At 39.4% G+C, this 22491-nt stretch overlaps 1 protein-coding gene across 5 annotated transcripts in view; it reads left to right on the top strand.

The window, feature by feature from the left end:
• Positions 1-22016, top strand: part of PKIB (cAMP-dependent protein kinase inhibitor beta) — a 55069-nt gene extending 33053 nt beyond the window's left edge. For 2 of the 5 annotated variants that reach the window (XM_068677571.1, XM_068677576.1), the window contains exons 2-3: positions 16447-16621; positions 21121-22016. In XM_068677571.1, coding sequence (XP_068533672.1) covers positions 16474-16621; positions 21121-21206 — 234 coding nt within the window. In that variant the 5' untranslated portion in view covers positions 16447-16473 and the 3' untranslated portion in view covers positions 21207-22016. Of the gene's footprint in view, positions 1-16178; positions 16280-16412; positions 16622-21120 lie in introns of those variants that run through there. The other 3 variants (XM_068677572.1, XM_068677573.1, XM_068677575.1) reach the window with 3 other exon arrangements.
• The last annotated feature ends 475 nt before the right edge of the window (positions 22017-22491 follow it).

The raw sequence follows: 22491 nt of genomic DNA, 5'->3' as shown, positions 1-22491 counted from the left end.
GCAGTCAGTTGAAAGTCAGAAATTAAGATAATGTTCTCGTTGTTTCTCTGATACTCAATATCCCTTCTTGCTGTCCTGTGAGTAGTTATGCTCTCATCTGCTGTATTCTACCATTGTGTTCTCTACCTCTTGTAAGCTTTTTTTTTTTAAATAATATTTTATGAGGTTTCATAAGTGTCTAGCATTCCTAATGAGTTGTGCTTGTCTCCTTATCACTTTGAACAAAATAAGCAAGCAGAAAAGAACCCTTTTATTTAAATTTCCTAGCCTTTCTGATGTTCTTCTGCTTGCTGGGATTTACATACATGTGATCAAGAAGGTTTTTTTAGTCTTTCTATCCCCTCCATTGAAACAGCAGAGTAAGAATCTTCTTTAGTATATGAATGTGGTTAGATTAAAAATAAATAAATAAATAAATAAATAAAATTAAAAAAAAGAAATCACTTCTAGATTTATATTCAGATTTTGTTCTTTGGCCATGCCTGTCAGTGCCTTACAGAGTTCTTGGCTGAGCAGTACAGAAGTACAGTACCCACAATTTTTCTGTGGAAGCAGCTCTTCCTCCTTCAGAGAGGAAGAGCGTTTCATGAAGTGAAATGGGGGAGAGCCACTGCCTATGTGGCCCTCCAGATGGAGGCTGTCAGGCCTGTCCTGTAGAGACACTTGTATCACTGCAAGGCTTTTGGAGCTCTCTGTGACAGAGGGAGCCTGAGATGGAGCACTGGCCATGAACAGCTCTGAACACAAAGCAATGTGTGGGCTTGGACCTGGCCTATCGGGTCTCCACACAGTCTTCATGAATTTGATGGACTCTACAGTTTGGGATGGGTGTTACAACAAATCCATTTTATTTTATTTTTTTCCTCAGTATGAATGAATGAACAAGACTTCTTGGAGGGATATTTGCAGAGATTTCTATCAACTCTCTCCTAAACCTTTGTTGTGTTGAACAAATCTGTACTGGTTTGGTTGACGCTATAAGGAACAGAATGTGACCTGTGGTTTCAGAATAAGTGCAGCATGCAGATCTGTGGAAGGGTCATGACTCTTTGTCTGCAACCAATAAAATACAGAATTATTTCTTAAAAGGGAACGGGGGGAAGGTTTGAGGAAAAACTCAAATTCATGAATAAAATAAACTTTGCAACTGCTTATTCTAAACTGAGACATAAAATGTGGCAAAGAAGATCAGAGAAAAATGTCTCCCATGGCCCCTGTAGCCTTTTGTAGCCTCTTCAAGAACAAGTGTGGAAAAGCCAGTTGCCTGAAATGCCACCATCTACAGCTCTCTACCCAGATTCACATAGGACTCCAGGAGGGAAGTGTAGGTTTCTACTCATCTCCAGTGCTGACTGGAATCTAGAAAAACAGAATCCACCATCTCTAAGGACGTATGTTCAATGGGAAAGCAAGGCAAGCATCCTTCATGTTTTTGACTTCTCAGATAAGGTCTTAACACAAAGTAAATGCAGAAGTATGTAAAACAAGAAGTAAATGTTTGGAGTGCTAGAACAACGTTAAACAGAACACCAGTTATACTAACACAGTTATAATTTCTAGGGGGTTGTTTTGAAAAGCTCAACTCCATACTTCTGCAAACAAAACTCCCTTGGAGTTCCTGTGAGGCAATGCAATTAGGTCTGTGTGTTTCTGGGAAAGATGCATCTTTGTAGAACGTGTCTTCCAAAAGTGCCTTTGTGTTGGTTTCAATCTGTCTAGAAACAGAAGTTTTACTTGGTGATTCTGCCTATCTGTTTTCCTCTTTCCCTGTCTGCTTAATAAGACAAAATGGGGAACAATACTCTTCTGAGGGATTTGCATTAAGAAAAAAAAAAAAAGATTAATTTACACTGCTGGGTGTCAGGCTGTAATATGATCATGCTTGCAAAGCTAAAAAAGGAAATGTTCAGAGCTCATAGAAATTTTAGAAGATGTCATTAGCTTAGCAGATGGGAAAATTTTGTTTGAGAGCATTCAGCAGTTCCTGATCTCACACAACACGTTACACAGGTATGCACTTCAGCCAGCTGTGCGGAGGATGCAAAAGCTTCCAAGTAGCTCACAAGGGTGGTAATTCCAGTTTAACATAAAATGTTAAGGCTACAAAATGTCAGCACAGACAAGCAATCTGTAGCCACCTTGAAAGTGGTTCTTTCAGGCAGTCATTCTGTAGCATCAGAGCACCTTCAGCTAGCGAGTCAAATGGTAAGCACAGTGTCTGTGGTGAGCTGCCTCCCTCTCAGTAGGAAATCCCACCCAATTCTGCTCTGAAGAGTGAAACACTTGCTCAGACTGGCCTTGCTTGTTAATTTTGCTATTGCTTGTGGGAGAAAAGCTCTGGTCCAATATGTCAAAATTAAGCCCATCTCTCACTCAGAATACAGCAGACAAAAAATGTTAAATTGATAACAATAAAAACAAGGGAAAAAGCTGACTTAAATTTTTATAACCAAAAGATCCAGATAAATAGGTATGCAGGCCTGCAAACTAAAGTTATTTGTATGACAGATAAGAGCAAGACTTTCCCTTATGCATCCGTGGCCCACATACATTAAGAAAGTTAAACAAAAGTTCTGTGCTTGGTTATGTTCCAGCTAAAAATATCTGAAGGATCTAACCACGTTTGATTCCTGTAATTTTTAAAAACACATTTTTTTATTTTTTTTTAATTTCTCCCCTCTCATCTTTTAAGATGTCCCATTTGTACTGGTTGTTTGCATAGCCTTGTTATCATTTGGGATATAAAAATAGGTGGGTTTTGTTTTGTTTTGTTTTTCTTGGTTCTTATTTAAAGCATTTTATCCAGGTGTTTTGGTAGAAGGGCATGTTTACTGAAGGATCATTTACCAAAATGAAAATGACTCTTTGAAAGCCACCTGTCTTAATTATAGGTAATTTTAATTGAATTAATTTAAAACACATTAATTCAACCATGTGGAAATTATCTGACTGGCTCAGTACATACTGTAGAAATGGCTGTTTGGTGTTTGTTCCTGAACAACAGGCAATAATCTTTGGAGGTAGAGATCTGGTTTTAGAGTTTACTTTTTTTTTTTTTTTTTTTTTTTTTTAAGGGACAATAATTCTCCTCAATTACTGAATAAGCTCAGGCAGACCATAAAAACTTCTCCTTAGTATATTTTACTGGAAGTTTGATTGAAATATGTCTATTTTCTTGAGCTACTCTATAACTGCGAAGCTCTAAGATAGTAAGGCTGTTTAATGTCCTAGAGCAAGGGCATTGGAGGGTAATAGAGATGATTCATGCTTTCATAAAATGGAAGTATATTGAAAGGCTAAAGAAATTAAACCAAATGAATCCCAGGTGTAATTCCACTGACTTGTTTAGCCTTATAACTAGTATGAATTTCACCTATTAGGTCTATTCTCTTATGGAAAAGAGACACTCTGAAATAGCATGAAAGTCAGGGAGTTTATAAATCGCTGTGATCAGTCATATCCTTTCAGGAAAAATGCAAAGAAAAAAAAAAAAAAAAGAAGTCATCTAAATATAGGGAGGTAGGAGCAAGTAGAGTGCTGCAAATAAAACCCTTCACCTGAGCAAAAAATTAATCTAAAATAAATTGCAAAGAAAAAGGTTTTAGTGTGTACTGTGGCTAATCATATACCCTACATGTTTCCACCTTTAGTCCTCAAGAGATTGTTGGTTCAGGGGTATTTTCTTCATTTATTTGAAATTCAATTTCAGCAGTGCTGTTCAGTGGCAGCAGGCTGTACCTGGCTCATTCCCAGAAAATTTAGGGACAAGATGTTCTCAATTATCTGTGCCACCATACTAGCCTTTCTGTGGAGGTTTAGATATTGTTTAGGTGTCTGATCCACTGGAGAAGACTGCTGTCTCCCAATCTGAGATGGACAAATCCGACCCTGTGATCCATTCCTGAAGGTTACGGAGCATATTCCTAGTTCATTTCCCTTTTTGTACTGTCAAATTTGAATGGAAAGAGCAGAAGACTTCTGATTAGATAAAGTTAAGCACGTGCATAACTAACTGCAGGATCAAAATGTAAATTTATACTATCAGGGTATATATTTCAGTGAATTATAATTGATTTTTTTTTTTTTAATCAGCACATTAAAATATTCTGTAAATGAAATTGGTAGGTCTCATGAATCAGGGTCATTGTCTAACTTAATTATAAGGCTAAAGGCAGACACATTTCTCAAATCTCAGTCTATTTTCTTGGTGAGTTACCATAGAATGAGGCAGATTTTTTCTATCAGAAATTTCACTAAAATCAGTAAACAGGATTGCTACCAAGACTGAACAGGTATGCTGTAGAAGATATATGACTGATTGGAATTATATTAGAATAAACATGATGTGTGTCAAAAAGTGAAATTAAAATGATAAATTATTCATTTGATATTGAAGAAACATTGTATATGAAGTAAAATATGTGCTAAGTCATAAATAGAGATTGAATGCAACATACAGAGCAGGGGAAAGAAGTGGAACTGATGATCCAGTTTTAAAATACAATTTTAGAAGAGGGTGAAGAAAAGCAGTTCAACACAAACTCTCAAACTGCAAACTTATGTCCTATTGATTTTTTTTTTTTTTTTTTGGTGAATGTTAAAGTCACTGAGATGTCAAGCACAGCAGTAAGAGACTTCAATAACTCATTAAGGGGTGCTTCAGTGCACCAGGGTCACTTGCAGCCCAGGGTGAGCTCTGTTCTCTTTGTATTGGAATTCACATATCAAGCGGTTTCTTTCTGCTGGGGCTTCCTTAGAAGTCATCAGATTACTGTGAAAAGCACAGCAACATGTATTGGTTCATAGGTTAAAAACTGGCTGGATAGCCAGGCCCAAAGAGTTGAGGTGAATGGAGCTGGAATCCAGCTGGAGGCCGGTCACTAGTGGCATTCCCCATGGCTTGGAACTGGGGCCAATCCTCTTTAATATCTTTACTAATGATCTGGATGAGGGGATTGAGTGCAGCCTCAGCAAGTTTGCAGATGACACCAAGTTAGTCAATCTGCTCATGTGTCAATCTGCTCGAGAGTAGGAAGGCTCTGCAGGAGGATCTGGATAGGCTGGACCGATGGGCTGAGGTCAAATGTATGAAGTTCAACAAGGCCAAGTGCCGGGTCCTGCACCTGGGGCACAATAACCCCAAGCAGAGCTACAGGCTGGGAGATGAATGGTTGAAAAGCTGCCAGGCAGGGAAGGACCTGGGAGTGATGGTGGCTGAATATGAGCCAGCAGTGTGCTCAGGTGGCCAAGAAGGCCAACAGCATCCTGGCTTGCATAAGAAACAGTGTGACCAGCAGGGCTAGGGAGGTGATTGTCTCTGCTCTAGTGAGGCTGCACCTCTAGTACTGTGTTCAGTTTTGGGCCCCTCACTACAAGAAGGACATTGAGGTGCTCAAGTGAGTCCAGAGGAGGGAAACAAAGCTGGTGAGGGGTCTGGAGAACAAGTCTTATGAGGAGCAGCTGAGGGAGCTACTTGTTTAGTCTGGAGAAAAGGAGGCTCAGGGGAGAGCTCTTTGCTCTCTATAGGTACCTTAAAGGAAGCTGTATCGAGGTGGGGATTGGTCTATTCTCCCATGTGCCTGGTGACAGATACGAGGGGGAAGGGGCTAAAGTTGCGCCAGGGTAGGTTTAGGTTGGATATTAGGAAGAACTTCTTTACTAAAAGGGTTGTTAGGCATTGGAATGGGCTGCCCGGGGAAGTGGTTGAGTCACCATCCCTGGAGGTCTTTGAAAGACATTTAGATGTAGAGCTTAGTGATACGGTTTAGTGGAGGACTTGTTAGTGTTAAGTCAGAGGTTGGACTCGGTGATCTTGAAGGTGATTCTGTGATTCTGTGATCTTCCTCCGAAGGCAGGCTGAACCAAAGTGATTTGGTAGAGCTTTCCAGCACCTGTGTTGGCCTAAGGATGTGGTTGCAAAAAAGTTTACAGGGACAGAAAATATATTTTATTAATTAGGAAAATGTCTTTGCAAAATCTTTTGGATATAGCAGCTCTCCTTCAAGCTGGGATGGCTTTATAGAATTATCCTACAATAGCTCACTTATATTTGCAACATCAAGGACCTTTTACTACCCTTGAACTGAGTTAATAAAAAAATATTTTACTACCTAAATAAACATTTATGAAGTTGAGCAAAAACATTTTGCTTTCCAGAATCCTGTCCACTAAAGAAAGCTAAAAGAATTATTCTGGTTTGGATTTCCAGCAGCATTTGTGAGTGAAATAGAAGAATATTTCAGGAAACCCAGGCCATTTGTGGGTAGAAGAAGTAACCGAAGCGAGAGTAAGAATAAATTATGGGGGAAAATAGTTATGCGGAGCTTCATGGTGAAAGCAAAGAACTTGAGTCAGTAGAAACCCTGAGTACCTAGTCTTGTAGCTATCACCCCAACACTTCACTCAAACATCTGAGCAGCTATCAGACTGATATTTGCTCTTTGTGAACACAGTGGAATAGGTGCTAGCACCAACAATAAGCACTAGTGAATTATTTGAAGTTGTCAACAGCTTTGCCTTTGATTTCATTCTTAAAGAAAAATAATAGACAAATAATAAAAATAAAATAATAAAAATAATAAAAATAATAGACAAATAATAAAAACTTGAAAAATGCTAGATTTAGAAATACCCTCATGACAATGACAAGCAGGCTTTGTTGCAGCTGTAAAGAAAATAAAATTAGCTTCTGGTACTTTAGCAGTACTTTGATTGCCCAATTAAGAGCTGAAGGTTAAGTTGACTTTGCTTTAAATGTAGTATTCAGACCCGTATGAGTAATTAGCAATGAAATGGTTAATTTCTCTTCAGGATTTCTTTTTTTTTTTTTTAATTTTCTTTTCTTTTCTTTCCTTTATATATATATATATGTATATATTTTATTTTTTCCTTCCTTAAACAGACTGCTGTGAGTAATTCTTGGTATCAAAATAGTGACTTCTCTTTCTGTGTGTTTGGCACAATGAAGCCAGAATACAGAAACGAAAAATTGAAATAGGCAAGTTTTACTTCAGTCAGAGAAGAGTGGGTGCTTGGATTTGGTTACACTTCAGCTCTTTCAAAGTGTCCAACAGAACCACAGCATCACAAGAAAGTGATGCTCTCCTGTGTTCAGGCAAGGAAGCACAAAGATGTGCGGTGCAAAACTGGCTAAACACAAGTATTTCCATGTCAGTGAGGTGCTACTGAACCTGAATAGGGAAGAAGCCCACATGTAGGACACAGAGTTCTCCAGGTGTGATTCAGACCAATCTGAGGTTGGTCTAGCATTGCCCATATGAGCACTGCCTACATCTTTTACACAATGTATACCTATCTGTTTATTGGAATTTGCCTGAGTTTCATGACAGTAAACAAGGACAAAATGTAGCCTTACACTAATCTTTTAAAAGTGCTCATAAACCAATCACACAGAATCACACAGAATCACACAGAATTTCTAGGTTGGAAGAGACCTCAAGATCATCGAGTCCAACCTCTGACCTAACACTAACAGTCCCCACTAAACCATATCCCTAAGCTCTACATCTAAACGTCTTTTGAAGACTTCCAGGGATGGTGACTCCACCACCTCCCTGGGCAGCCCGTTCCAATGCCTCACAACCCTTTCAGTAAAGAAACTCTTCCTAACATCTAACCTAAAACTCCCCTGGCGTAACTTTAGCCCATTCTCCCTCGTCCTGTCACCAGGCACATGGGAGAACAGGCCAACCCCCACCTCGCTACAGCCTCCTTTAATGTACTTATACAGAGCAAATCAAATCAGTACTTCAAATCTTTGTTGTTTATCAAAAAGCTAAAAGATAGAGCTTGTAAGTTTGAAGGAGGAAGAATCATACAAATAAGATATGATTATGTTTTTCAGTATAATTATGGAATGTTACCTAGCCATGACAAAGATAATAAAACAAAAGTCATCTGTCATTGGCGTAAACAAAACAGTAAAGTGCTTCTGAGAGCTTTCCTTGCTTTTTCAGTGAAATAGACCCATGTTTTGAAGGCTTAGGGACTTCAAAGCCTTTTAACCAGGTGTCTTGCTGCCAGGCTGTTACCACCTACTGCCTAGCTGGAGAGAAGCACTGAGTTTCATGACAGCAATGTAGCTCTTTCACCAAACCCACTTCTGCCTCCGAGAGTCCTGGGGAAGTCTGAATGTGAAGCAGACAGGGACTTTTTGCCAGGGACCTGCTGTGCAGAAGCTCGCATTGTAGCTACTTGTTTTGAGGAGTCCTCACAACATCAGGGGTCATTGCAAATACTGAATCTTCAGTTAAGAAGACATAGCATGTGGCATGTTGAAGTAGTGTTTTAAACTCTCATGTGCAGACTCTTCAGGTTTTCTGTATGTGGGCCTATTGTGGTAATTGTACACACAAACTTTTAAGCACATACATGCCTGTTTTACTGCTACCTAATTTGCTGCTAATCCATAGGCTCTGCTGGATGTATATATCCTCCAATAAGTCTGGCTTCTCCCCAGACTTTACCATGTCTCCCTTCCTCCCTGCCTACATCCTACTTGCCATCCAAATAAACTCCTCATTACATGATTTCATCCCTCTTCCTCAGTCATTTTTCAGAATTACCCTTTCTCGTCTCTTTAGTTTGCCAGGTAATTTCTTTACCTCAGATAGACCTCAGTTAGTCATTCTTTCTCCTGATGTACAAGCACACCTATAGTCTCTTACTTCTCTGCCATGCTTGTGCTCATGTCTTTCAGCAATTTGTGCCCACGTGTTCCTACAAGACAACTTCTCTTTCCTCACAAGGAAAGAGACTATTCCTTACTATTCCCTTTTGTAAGCATTTCCACAAGGATCTGTGTTGTTACCAACCTCCCTGTGAATATCACTACCCTTGATTCACTCTGGTCTAGTTGGAAATGTTCCTCATTTGTGCCTGTAAGATCAGAAGGGGACTTGGGCCTTCTTCAGTAACCAAATTTGGGTATATATGTGTGTTGGTTTAGTGCATAAGATTGTCCTGTTCCCATATATCCTATAATCTGCTGAATTATAAATTCATCTTCTCTCTGTTCTTTTTATATTGCACTGAAATACTTGCCTTACCAGAGGGCATTATGCGGGCAGACCACAGCATACCATAAGCCATTTGCTGCCTGAGCCTCTTCAAGTGGATTTGTCGGAGTAATTTTCTTCCACAGAGAGAGCAAGCGGAGACCAAATCACTCCCTGATTCACATAAAGAATGCAGTACTGATGTATGCATATGCTGGCTTCCACAGCTATTCATTTGTGTGTGCTTCAGGAAATGTTCCTGGGATTCTGGGGTAATGGCTATGGAGGCAGAGGGAAAAGCTCCTTTGGTTTTCCCACAAAGAATTCATAGTTCAAAGTTTGAGGAACAAGCTGATGGGAGAGGACAGAGGAAAGGTGTGGTGCACATGTGACCATAGTAACAAGACTAGGCAGTACAGTAAAGATACTCACTTCCTTGTGTTCCTGTGGCAGTATGAAAAATCATGAAAAATACAACATAACTGCAATCTTAGTTACCAGTGCCTCTGGAAACTTAGGTAGTTGAATCTGATGTCTAAGTAATTCCTAACTTACTTCTAAAGTATGTGCCTGTGGGTAGACAAACTTCTCTAGGATTTCAGGCCAGGTATAAATCTTCAGGAAGGATATGAGGCTCTGTGGCAGAGATCAGAAAGTATATGTGTATGACAGGGGATATGTATACATTTTGCAATGGGTAATGAAGACTGTGAGGATGAATGGCCAAAATATAAGAGGAGGAATGAGGTTGTTCCCCTACCCCACACTGAGCTTCAAGCTTCATTTCCTATTTCATAGTAGGGGATGCATTTGACTTTTTTTTTTTTTTTTTTTGTTTCCCCAGCATAGCTGATGCATCAGCCTTTTTTCCCTGTTGAACTGTATTTTTGACTATAACTTGTGTCTGTCATTGCTTTTGGTCACTCAGAGACATTTGGAAAGTGACTTGCTCTCTTGCCTGGTATTGACTGCCTTCAGCTAATGTCACTTCATTTATTACTTACTGCAAATAACTTCTGATTAGGTTGTCAGTATCATGACCCTTTCCCCTCTTCCTTATTTTCTTTCACAACGGGAAATTTGTACCATTACTTAGTGCTATTATTATTCTTGTAATGTGTTTTTCTGTACATCAGAGCACTGTGTACTCAGTGTCTAAAAGCTCACAATAAACCTCTTCTACCCTGTGTAGGTTTGCAGAAGGTGAACTTCACCATAGCATCTGCACGTTCTCCATAAGTACAAAAGCATCATGACTAATACATTACATAGCTTTTTTCTCTGCTCTTTCATATAACATAAGCTATGTGGAAGTGATCAGAAAATCCAGGTACTGTGTACAAGAGAAAGCAGAAGTTAAGAAAAAATATATTTTGTATTTGGACAGAAGATCATTGTGGTAGTCCTTAACATTTAACAAAGTTAATTCCCCATCTTGAACCATTTCTAATGAAAGCACAGACAAGATATATCTAGAAATTGTATGTCACCAAGGGGCAAAAATTTTCAGCTCCTGTCATTATCCTACAGTTTTGGCCAGCCTTTCAGATTCTGCACCCCAAACTGATGAGCACCTGAACAGTAGGAGCAAGATCTTGGATTTTGACTCAATGCTTCTTCTGAGAGGACCAATGCGGGAAATGAAGGGATGGTGTGATCCTGCTATCTTGACCTGACTGGTTTGAGACTAAGTGATAATAAGTTTTGAAAATAACATCTGGACGCCATTGCTTCAGATTATCAGAAATGATATTGCCCCTGGTACATGAAGATAGAGTAGGTCACATCCAGAGCAGAAGAACACAGATGTGTGTCCAGCTTTTTTCACTTTGCAAAGAAAACAAATTGAAAACATGTAAACAACATAGCAAACTTTCAGACGTCATGTTAAGAATGTCATGTATGAGCTGTAATAGCCCAGGCTGAGACATAAGATGTAGGAAGTCTGTAGACCCAAACATGCTTCTGCATTATAGATTCACTGAGACTGGAAATAATTTAATTTCCCTGTTAGTTAGCATCTCTGGAGGTACTGGAAAGCCAAATCATCTTTCTGCCATGAAAAATAACAGAAACTCATTTCAACCTCAGTGATATAATAAAAATAAATAAATAAATAATAATAATAAAAAAGCTAAAGAATTGACTCCTTTTCCTGAGTGCTTCACTTTTAACTTTTGTGTATTTTGTCTATATTGTTATATATGTTTATATATGTCTATTCTGTCTATATTGTTTTGCCATGCCGATTATTAAAAACTGTGTGGTCTCTTATTCTAAGCCCAAAACTGTCAAGACGTCTGTGTATGCTATAGAAATCCTAAAGACTGCTTGCTTATATTTGTGTGCTGCCCACCACTAGGCAAATAAGTGTGTTGCAAATTTAATTGGTGGGGAAAAACACCAAACAGAGACCTCACAAAAATTGTTATGCAAATGTCAGGTTATTATTAGTCACGATCATAATCTCTGGACAGTCTTCATTAAAATCATGACTGCTCCTACCTTTTTTTTTTTCCTTTTCTGTGGTCCTGTACTGCTTCAGGATAAAGTGTAAAGACTATATTAGCATGTATGACAATGTTCCTAGTCTGACATCTTTGGGAAGAGCAGGCAAAGCCACAAGGGTGCAACAGCCGCAGAAGAGGATGTGGAAGCATGGCAAGTGTGTAGCAAGGAGATGTGGTTTTCATCTCAGTTGCACAGTGGGAAGTACTGCATTCAATAAGTTTTCTGTTCTCCTTACTTGAACACTTTTGAGCCTACAGACTTTTGTGAAAAAGGTGCTTGAAGAACGCTCCTCTTACTTAAAAGTAAAACAAAAAATAAAACAACTGAAGTTCTTCTTAAATAAAACAAGATGCTGAAGTATATCTTACAGCAGGAGACCATCAAGACACAAAATCAATCAATCTGGCTCTAACAGTATTACTTGGCTATTCTATTTCTCAAGTGTTTCTAAGAGGATTTCATGTTTTCCAGTCTGGTCTCACTAATGAGCATTCAAAAGGACTGGAAAGGTGTTTGGGAGGTGTACCTTTCAATTCAATAGTGCAGACAAAGGCCTAAGAGAAAAGTTTTCAAAAGGAGAGAAGAGTCTGAGTGGCAAAAAGTGATGCGTTTGGTTGTTCGGTTTCCTATGTGGAGTTGCAACAACATGGATGTCAGGAACATTTTGACATTTCCTGAAGAATAGTTTGTCCTTATAAGCAGAACAAAAACAGTATTTTGTCTTTGTATAAGACAGTAAAAAGATGAGAAGAAAAAAGAACTATCACAAATGTGTATGGTGGTGACTTATCTACTTTTTAGTAGATAAGGTGAGCAAGAGACAGCACTGACATTTAATGTACTACGGCTACACACTGTAAAGCATTTTTGCCTTGATCCTCGATACAAGTTGTTTTGGGAGACTTATTTGTTCTTTTCCTTTGTCATTTATTTAAATAAATCTGTGACTCATTTTCCCCGGAGAAGCTGGCTATGCTGCTGACAAAAGAAGATTCAAAGATTAACAAACTAGTTGTCTTGCTTAGGAAAAAAAAAAAAAAAAAAAAAAAAAGTTGTTATTTTGCCTGCCATCCTTTTTCTGAAGACACTCACTTGAAAATCTGATGGGTACACTAATCAAATTTTACTTTTGGTGGTAGCCAGTTTGCACAAGCAGACTTCTTCCTTCCCCGTTGTGCACCAGAGAGGTCTTGCTGTGCGTCCTTTGTCGTCCTGCAGGAATTTCAGAGGGTTATCCAAGAAGATTAACTTTATACTCCTGAAATCCCTTAGCGCTGTGTCATGGCCCATGAATGAGCAGCAAAATTAATCTGGTACCATGAAATACTGATGGAGTACTTGTTGTGTTACTTTTTATTTTAATGACAGCCAAAGCCCTTGTGCCTAGTTTCAGTAGGAAAGTTCTTTTGGCAGTCCATCTGCCTTACTACTGTTGACCTGCTGCAAACAGCCACTTTCCCCACTCAACTCATGTCCCACCCTGTCCCTTCTGCTTTTGGGTTGCCTGGTTTTTGCTTCGGAAAAGAGAGAGGCAGCGAAGTAAGGAATCTTCTGCTCCAGCAATCTGTCACTCTTCCTTTAAACTGTATACCATTAGCCTGGTGAGCAGTGACATGGGAGGAACTTGACAACAATAATTTGGAAGCTAAGAAAGACAACTGCGTGCTGGCATTGGTGAGATGTACATATCTCTATCTAGGATAAGCCTATAACAAAATGAGCTCAGTGAAGCTGAAGGAGATGTTGCTGGTGGGAGGAGTGGAATTGGGAAAATTGATGTTGTGCACACTGTGATTATTATTTACTCTGTGAGAAAGCATGAAAAATGGTACACATAACATGTGTGAGAGGACGCCAGCTTCAGGAAGATAGTACCTGATGAAAATGGTGAAAAAAATAAAGCTAGACACAGATGAAGAAAAGAAGAGCTTTATATCCATACCTAGATGTAGGACTTAGAAAATACTATTGTAAGGGAGCAGCAGAATGAAACTGAACAAAATCCTTGGAACATTAAAGAAAGAAATGCCATTTAGCTGAGTGCCATAGAAAGGTATTTTAAATATGGTCTGTTCCATGTTTGTAGGTAGACTTAAGTTTTGATTTATATGAACCTAAATGGTCCTAAATTTTGATTCATATTGTAAATTATAAGCCTGCTGGAGTAGTCTCATCTTTGAAATATACTTAGACAGTGTCCTGTATTCAGTCATTTCTCTCCAAACTTAGAAGTGTGCTACCTCAGTAAGTAGCCCCTAACTTTTGAACTCAGCCTTCTCCTCAGCCTCTGTTACCCAGGGTTTAATACAGAAAAAATGAAGATAATAACATAATGGTAACTGCTACACAAAGGACAGTATATTGGTATTTTTAGATAGCTACATTTCAATTATGCCCACCCACATGACAGATAATGATGGGCTGATTTCACGTCCAACAGCTGTTCTAAGATTTGCCCCTGCACACTTTTAAAATCAAATAAATCAAAATTCATGTACATGGAAGGATGGCAGACTGCCCTTCATCATCTTCCTGGGTTGCCTAGCATTATGCACTGAAGGGAGATTACATCAGGGGGAAAGGGCTGGAGAGAAAAGGGAGGGATTTGACATAAGCGCACAAGGTGGCTAGGATGAAACTTTGCTACAGGAGAGGGTGGTTTGATACTGCTGTAGTTGTAGAGTGGATTTTCTCCATTTACAAAGTAATTGCAAGGGAGAAAAGAGGAAAAAATAAATGGACAAGGCAGGTTTGAGAAAGTCTCTGGTGTTTTAACTCATGTCAGTCTGGAGATCTTTTGATGAACAGCAGCCACCTCACAACAGTGTTGGCCCACCAACTGTGTGGTCGAAGTGAGATGGGCAGCACTGCAGCCACAACAATATTTTGGCATCAGGAACAAATCTTAATGCCTTTTCCAAGCAAAGGAAGATACTGAGGATTTTCTGTTCTGTAACTTACAGTCCTTACTTGTTCTGGTGAGCATGTGGAGAAATATATTTAGGAGACCTACAGTCAAGTAAATATGAACACCTACAAAAAGCCATGAGACTGTCTGTAAATTTGGATTCATTCTCCTTATTTTGTTATTTCTTGTTCAGGGCTGAGCTCACCCATTTTAATGAACATACCATATTGCCTTATCTAAACCAGAATTGTGACACACATACCTTGTATGTTTTCTCAAAGTCATATTCTTGAGTGTCTTTTATCACTTTTATATTTTTGCTGCTTATGGGAAAGATTCATTTGGACTTGTCCTGGCTGTTTTCATGCAAGACAGAACTTTCAAATCTCAGGGTCAGAACCTTTAGTCACTGACTTCGGCTGAAGAAAGTGGTTTGTTTACCAGTTCAAGTCATCCTTCAGACTTGCAGATTTTACTTAAACCTCATTTCTTGCCAAGGAGGATTCATTTCTTTTATTACAACACATTCAGAGATACAAAAAAAAAATTAAGTATATTTATTCTCATAATTGGAGTGACGCAGCTGAAGGAAGTTTGAGGGAGAAGAGGGAAATGTTCTTTGTGGTGGAAACAAGGTCAGCATCAGTAATCAAAGCTCTGCCCCTCCCTTCCTGCACATCAGAACAGGCAATGTTCAGCCTACAGATCTCCCTCAGTTTTTCTATCCACAAAGTGAGAGCACTACTTTTTCCCAACCTTAGCAGAATTTTAGAGTGGTAACTATGATGAAGATGTTCTTATATGAAGAACAGTAAAAATGAGACTTTGCTTATCTAACTCCCATTCTACATACAGGCAGTTGTCAATCAAAACCTGATATTCTTCCATCAGGCAGGTCTCCAACCCCATCTGTATCCTTTCTACGTCACATGCTGAGCACAGTGACACAGAGACAATATTCCTGTTCTTGTACTGCACACAGAACCGCACTCATACAGAGCAAGTATTGCTTTTAATTGAACAGTTCATGGCCAATTATTATAATTTACGCTGTTAATTACTGGAAATTATTGTGTAAAATTCTGGTGTGATAGCCTTCTGTGATTCTTAATGAAACAGTTGCTAATGGGAGCTTTCACACACTATCCCTGTGTGTGACAGGCAGCTAAGTATCACCACCTTCTGCTCCAGGTGTTCTCACAGAAGCTGGTGCCCTGGGGTGTGATGCTGCAAACGCATCTATTCCTGATCCAAAGCCCATTGTGGTCAGCAGGAGTTTTCACTTTCAATTCAATTGGCTTTGAGACAGGCTTGAGGGAACAGAACACTGTTGGCTTTATTCAGTCCAGGGTTTGGTTATTTGTTAGGTAAAAGTCACATGCACAAGCTGAGGTTAAACCAAGCAAACAAGTCATTTCTGTAGGAGCAGAGGAAAGCAAGTGACTTGGTATATACAGGATAAAGAAATTTTGTGCAGTTTTTTTTTTTTTTTTTTTGAGGGTTCTTTTTATATAATTTACTCCTTTGCAAAAGGAATTTGTTCTAACAAGATTCTAAATAATAGTCCAAACAAGATTCCTAATAAAGAAGGCATGTTCTGCTTCGTAGAGACAGTATGACTAAACAGAGTTTCAGTTCCCTTTCCAGTGGCTGTGTGGCAAAACCACTTATAAAGAGAGCTCAGGTCATAAAAATGCATACAAGTGGCTGGCAGAAAGGTCTGTTGCTGACTTTATTTGCAGGTTTTCTGTAGGTCAAGAGCTGTGCATTGTGTTCCTCGGATGTGCAAATGGCAACATAAGGAAATGCACAGGCACATACAGCTTCAGCACCCAACATTGAGGTATGTGGCTTTACTAACAACAGACTCACTGGGGCAAAGCCTGTGGCTGTGATTTTGTTGAGCGGCAGGTTTGATTAGTGTCCATCCCGAAGAAGCAGACTGATTTCATCATTGTTTTGTTTTGTTTTGCCAGGCTGTAGCTGTTTTCTTCTTATGTTTTTGAGCAGATGTTGCTATGAGGAAAGGAGTCAGCAATGACTGATGTGGAGCCCCTGGTCACAGATTTTGCAGCATCAGGAAGGTCGGGCCGCCGGAACGCCTTGCCAGATATCTTGGGCTCTCCTGCTGGTGCTGGGACTTCAGACCTGCCACACAAACTGGCCGAGCTCTCCGTTTCAGAAGGTAATGCCTGCACATCTCAGAAGCAGACATTTCTATGCATTCTGCCATCATGCAATTTTGATGTCAATACTAATCTCTCTGTCTTCATTCAGGATTAAGTTCAACCTTCTAAAGCAGTTACCGCTTGTACCTCCTAACAAGACAAGTTAATTTTAACCCAGACTGAGTCTGCCACATCCACCCACAGATTCTCTGTGTAGTAGGTTGTGGAAGGGTGCTGGAAACTGAATTCCAGTTCCACTGAAGAAAGGGAGAAACAATACATTTCTGGGTAGAGTGGAAAACCATCACACCAGCTATAAATTAGGGTCTCCTCCTGCACTGAGATAACGTAGCACAAGACAGTAAGCTGTGCTGCTGATCCGATTACAGCTGTCATCCTAACTCAGACGTTTAGATTAAGAGTAGGGTTTGCACTGATTTACTCCTGCTGCTAAGCTTTGGACATTGCTATCTGACAGCAGTGTTGTGTTTTGCCACTTTCTTTAGGTTGGTAAGTGCTCTGTTAATGAACACGGGTCTAATTGATGCTGGCTTTGCATTTTAAGTTTTGTTTTTGTTCTGTTTCGTTTTGTTTGTCTTTTTGCTTTCAGAGAGATTGTCAGATTCTTTTCACTGCTCAGACTGGACTGAAGAAAAGCCTGATTTCTGATGCCTGTGAAAAGAGAATTATAGGTTGTCTCTGAGCATGGCTAGCCCCTACTTTTTTAGGTCCTGATTTGGAATATTTTTTTCTTTCTCATTCCTGTCACTTTTGCAGCTCTTACAAACACCCCTGCAGCTGGTGGTCTCAATTCTAACAGCTGCAATGGTGCAGGGACAGCGCAGTGAGCCTGTGCTAAGGAATGGAGGGCCCATGAATCCGAGCAGGTTACAGGAAGGATTTCCAGGATGTATGTCCTGTATGTCCTGCTTGTATATCGCTTAAAGCAATTGCAGGGTGTTGAATTTACAGCCTCCTAAAACACCATGAAGTTGTTGGGGGTTCTTTGATTACAATTTGGTTTTGCTCTGAACATTGCATTTATACTCATGTCTTTGGGGTTCTGTAATCCAAACCCATCTTGGGCACATCAAAGGACTGCTGGTGGTGAAGGTAGGGTGGGCAGTAGGTAGGGTGGTGCTGGTGGGCAGGTAGAAACAGCACTTCCAGAAGGAATGCAAAGGGACTGGATTACCACCTCCTGGCTTTGAATGTGGGAAGGAGAGAGAAATAAGGATCTGAATGGGATCTGCTGGAAAGAGGCATTACCTTTGAAAAAGGGAATAAGGACTTATAAAGGGGAGAGGGTGGACATAAAAAAAAGGGGGGGAAAACAACAAGGATGGTCAGATATACTTAGGCTGAAGGGCAGTACTGAGAAGAATTGGGGGAATCTAGAAGATTCCCCCAATTGTGTGTGACTTTGGCACTGAAAATCCATTCCAAAGTATAGACGGGCACTTAATGTTTAATGCTTTAATTTTCAAATATGATGTTTGTTTGTCTGTTTGTTTGTTTTAATTTCAAAAAGCTCTTCCACCTGGCACAGGTTGCACGTGGTGAGCAGGGAGCAGGCTCAAGCAAGAGGGAACTGTTTCCCTTATCAAAGGGGATGCAGATGGGAATTGCTGTTGTTATTAGTGTCAGAAGCTGTGGAAGTAAAGCTCTTGGACTGGCCAGTCCAATCCACTGAAATATTCATTCCTACATTACGTATAACTAACCTTTGTATTGTTTAGAGCAGTGAACCTTGAGGGACGTGCACAAAACCATGTTAAACAAAGCTCAAAACATACAGCAGTGGTAGATAAGTGGTGCCTCATGTTTGTTTCATTTTGGTCTCTGGAAAGCTTAGTAGTTGGAAATTATATACTTTTTAAAACATGGAAAATTTCTCTCTGATCCTTTTTTTTTTTTTTTCCCTGAATAAAAATAAACATGAAAGAGTGAATGCCTTGTTAAAAGAAATGTTACAGCACAACATATAATAAGCACTCTAGACAGAATAATCCTCTTCTGGTGTTCATCCAATGTATAAAGAAAAAGAAATGACACAGCTACATTAGTATTAGCAAAATGTACCAATGCTTTCTTACAAATGCAAGGACCAGCACTGCCAGGATTTGGAGAACAATTTAGAGCACGGAATTATCCTTTGCTTTTGTCGTCGGCATATAGCTGTACCAGAGCATGCCCGGAAGGAGCAGCGGCTGTTATCAGCACTCTGCAGTAATGATAATAGAAAGTGAATACAGGACACAGTTAGTCACACTGTGACAAGTGGGCCCTGCTTGGGTGCTTTTTGGGGTTGGGAATTGGGAATTCTACAAGTACCGAATGGGAATTACAGCCTCATTTTCTTGTCAGTTAAATTTCCAATCAGCCAGCAAGCAAAATGAGGGGAACTCATCAAAATGGAGAGAAAGTTTGTTTGTAAGTTCAAATGCTATGACTGGGAAATTGTTTGCTTGGGAAACATTTTGGAACACAAGGAACTCTTTTTCCTGTCTCTGGCTTTAAAAGTAAGCTATTAACAAAATGAAAGCCACTTCCAGCTCAGAGCAAAAAGGCTGGATAAATGAGAAAAGTGAAGATGGAACATGTGGCTATATAAAGCATGCCCTATTTTTTTCTGCTGTGAAAGATTCAGTGAAGATTGTGGGAAATGGTGAGGAGGACTCTCCATCTTGCTTCAAATTTAGCTAACGCTCATTCGATCATGCGTTTCCTTTCCTTCTAAAACGCTGTTACTTGCTGTCAGAGAGAAAGGTCAGGAACAGAATGTGCTAATACCATTTGTCTGGTTGCGATAAGATGCATGTATTCTTTATGAATACACAAGGATCCTGTCTGTGTGATACAAATTGCTGTGTACCCTGAAGGCTGCACCAAATTCATGTTCTCATTGACACGGATTGGAGAGATTTTGGCACCAGCTACTTCTGTCAGAGCCTAATTCTGAAATTAAGGCTATCTGTAGCCTAACTACCTCTGGTGATGTGTTAGTTTTGGAGGGCTGATACTTCCCAAAGGTGGTCTGGTAGGAGGCTGTAGTGGAACCACGTTAAACAATTGATTGTTGTCACTGGTGATCCAAAGGTTAAAGAGGAGTCTGCAAGAATTTTGAGAGCAAAGAGGCCACACTGGCCACCTGTAATCTGCTTTAGGGGAAAATTCTGCAAAAAACTTGTTTGCTGATTTTTTTTTCTAGGTGACTGTGTATGACTGACTTGATGCACTCAGCAGCTTAGCACTTGTTGCACACCTAAATGCTGCCAAGTACGAGATTAGATTTCCTTGAGCAAAGTATGTTTTCCTCTACCCTGTTTGCAAGACTCCACTGGTATTGGACATCCAACCCCACATAGAAGCAGCCAATAGAGGAGATTGCTCTATCTCCCCTTCCACAGCAGTGCTGTGCTATGTAATAGTGAAGGATGGCAAATAACTCATTTCTTAATTTACCAGTGTAAATCTCTAAAGCCTCCAAACCACTGAGCAGGCTGAGAACATCAAGCAGTTTCTGCCAAGAGCTTTAGCTGATACGTTGTTGTGGTATGTAGAGACCAAGATATATAATTCTTTTGTCTCTTTGTGATATTTAATGGCAAGTCTTCAGGGCAAATAGCTGAAAATGTACCCCTTAGATTATGACTATTAAAGTGGATAGAACTTGGAAGATGGTACAACCAGATTTGATGAGCAGATCCCTCCTTGCCTGCAAAAGCTACGGTCTGTCTTAGATTTGTGTATACAAACTGTTTGTTACCATAATTAATGCCATGTGGGACTTGAAGATAGTGTGAAAATAATTACACTTTGCAAGGAAATCAAGGCAGGAGGAGTTCTCATTTCTCAGTGACTGAAATCAAGCATCAAAAGAGATGGAGCTGAATTCTGTTGTCCTAATGATGACCTTGACCATAAATCACTTATGCTAGGGCGCTTTTACTTGTACTACTTATGTAATCATTCCACTGTAATGTATGGAAGAATGAGCTTCCAAGCCAGAATACAAGGGAAAAAATAAAATAAATAAATAAATAAATATATACACACACACATCCCCTCATCTTGTGAAAACCGGATGAATTTTCCATGGTATTTCTTGGTAAAGAAGGTCAGCCAGATAACTGGCATGTTCATAAATTGTAATGTTATCTACCTGAACCAAGCAATGCTGAGAGGAATGCAATATTCTAACCTGACTTTGGAAATATACCAGAAAAAATAATAAAAATGAAAAGTTATCTCCAATCTTATTCTTACAACCAAGTACACATTGATCAGCAGATGCAAGGAGCAGGGAAATCAGCATCAGTAGGAAATTGCTTTTGGATGATGCCTTTGCAATTTCTTTATCTTTTGAGTTAATCTTCTTTTCCAAAGCACCCATGAGTGTGGTAATAATGAGCCAATCTAAATAGTGGTGATCAGTAAACCCAAATATTTGTCTGCAATTAAAAAGCTCTGAGAGTGTGTGTAGTATAAACGTTGGATTCTGTGTTTTTTCTAGATGAAGGAGCAGAAGGTGGAGAAGTACCATCATCCAAAGCCTTGCTGGAAAGTCAAGAGGCAGAGGGAAAGAGCAGTGATTCCTAACACTTAAGGACTGCTGGAGTAGTGAAACTCATCAACAGACTTTCCAGAGTTTCCCTGTGTTGTTCCCTGTTCTCAAGTGTGGTAGCTACTGCAGCAGCACAGACAAGACTTTTGCACACCCTTGTATCTAGGTGGCATTAAGATGGAACTACTTTTTTTTTCTTTTTTTTCTACTGTAGTCCATCAGAATGTTCTGAACAATGTTCTACACATCCAAATGGGAAGAGAACTAAAGAATGTATCTGTTGTTCTGAGTTTTTTAATGGTTATTGTATTCATCCTAACTAATCTTCTTTGACAGTTTCAATGAATATAAATAGCAGATGTACCAAGTAATGATTGCTTTAAAATTAAAGACCTATTTCTTAATTTTCCAAAATAGCTTCTTTCTCTCTGACACAAAGGTATATTTATTCTCCCCACCTTAAGACGATAATAAGTATGTATTAGATTACAGACCTAATCTGCAGTTTGTCTCCAGAGATCTTTGTTCTCATTAGGGATATATAGATGAATATGGAAAATAGAAAAAAACACATATATTTTTCTCTCTTCCTCCTGACTTCAAAGCATTTTGTATACCACTTAAACCACCAGTGTCTGTTTTTAAATGTTCTTTAAACTCTAGTTGATTATGGCAGATCATTTCACATATCCCTCTCCCAGCAGTCTTGCTACTTCTGTCATTTCTGTTTTCAGGCTTAATATTGTAGCTATTCATGTGTATCTGAAATAAAATAGCCATGTTTGTAAGTGATTAAAACTGTTTGATCTTACAATGAAAATTAAATAGCTATTATGTTTTCCGTCTTCTGTTGAATTCTTGATGTTTCTTTTATTTGACAAGACTTAAACCCCGTAATATAAAATTATTTCATCTCAGTTTTGCTTTTTTTCTTTACTGCTGATAAAGATGTTCCAATGTTTTTGGTATTTACAAAGGGTTTTCCCCACTGAAAGGCATTGTTGTGTTATGGAAGTCATGGTCCTGAAAATACCCACATGCACCCCTTTATTGTAGATCAGAGATTCATGCACAGACATGCACCGTTACTGCAGCCTAAAGCAGCTGCCATTTTATGTGCTTTGTGAAACCTAACCAACACTGACAATCAAATGCTTTTTTTTTGCCCATACAGTCTCTTTGCTGGACTTTAGCCAGAGGGAAGAAGCATCCCCAATAGGAACATCACACATCTGACAGGTATTACATCTACAAAATACCTGTGTATTGTATTGTATAGCTGGCAGAGAGCTGGCAGAGAGGTTTTACCACACAGCTACC

This window comes from Anas acuta, chromosome 3, assembly GCF_963932015.1.
Source record: "Anas acuta chromosome 3, bAnaAcu1.1, whole genome shotgun sequence".
Taxonomy (NCBI): domain Eukaryota; kingdom Metazoa; phylum Chordata; class Aves; order Anseriformes; family Anatidae; genus Anas; species Anas acuta.
The sequence above is the reverse complement of the archived record's forward strand: the minus strand, read 5'-3'. Positions and strand labels throughout refer to the sequence as shown.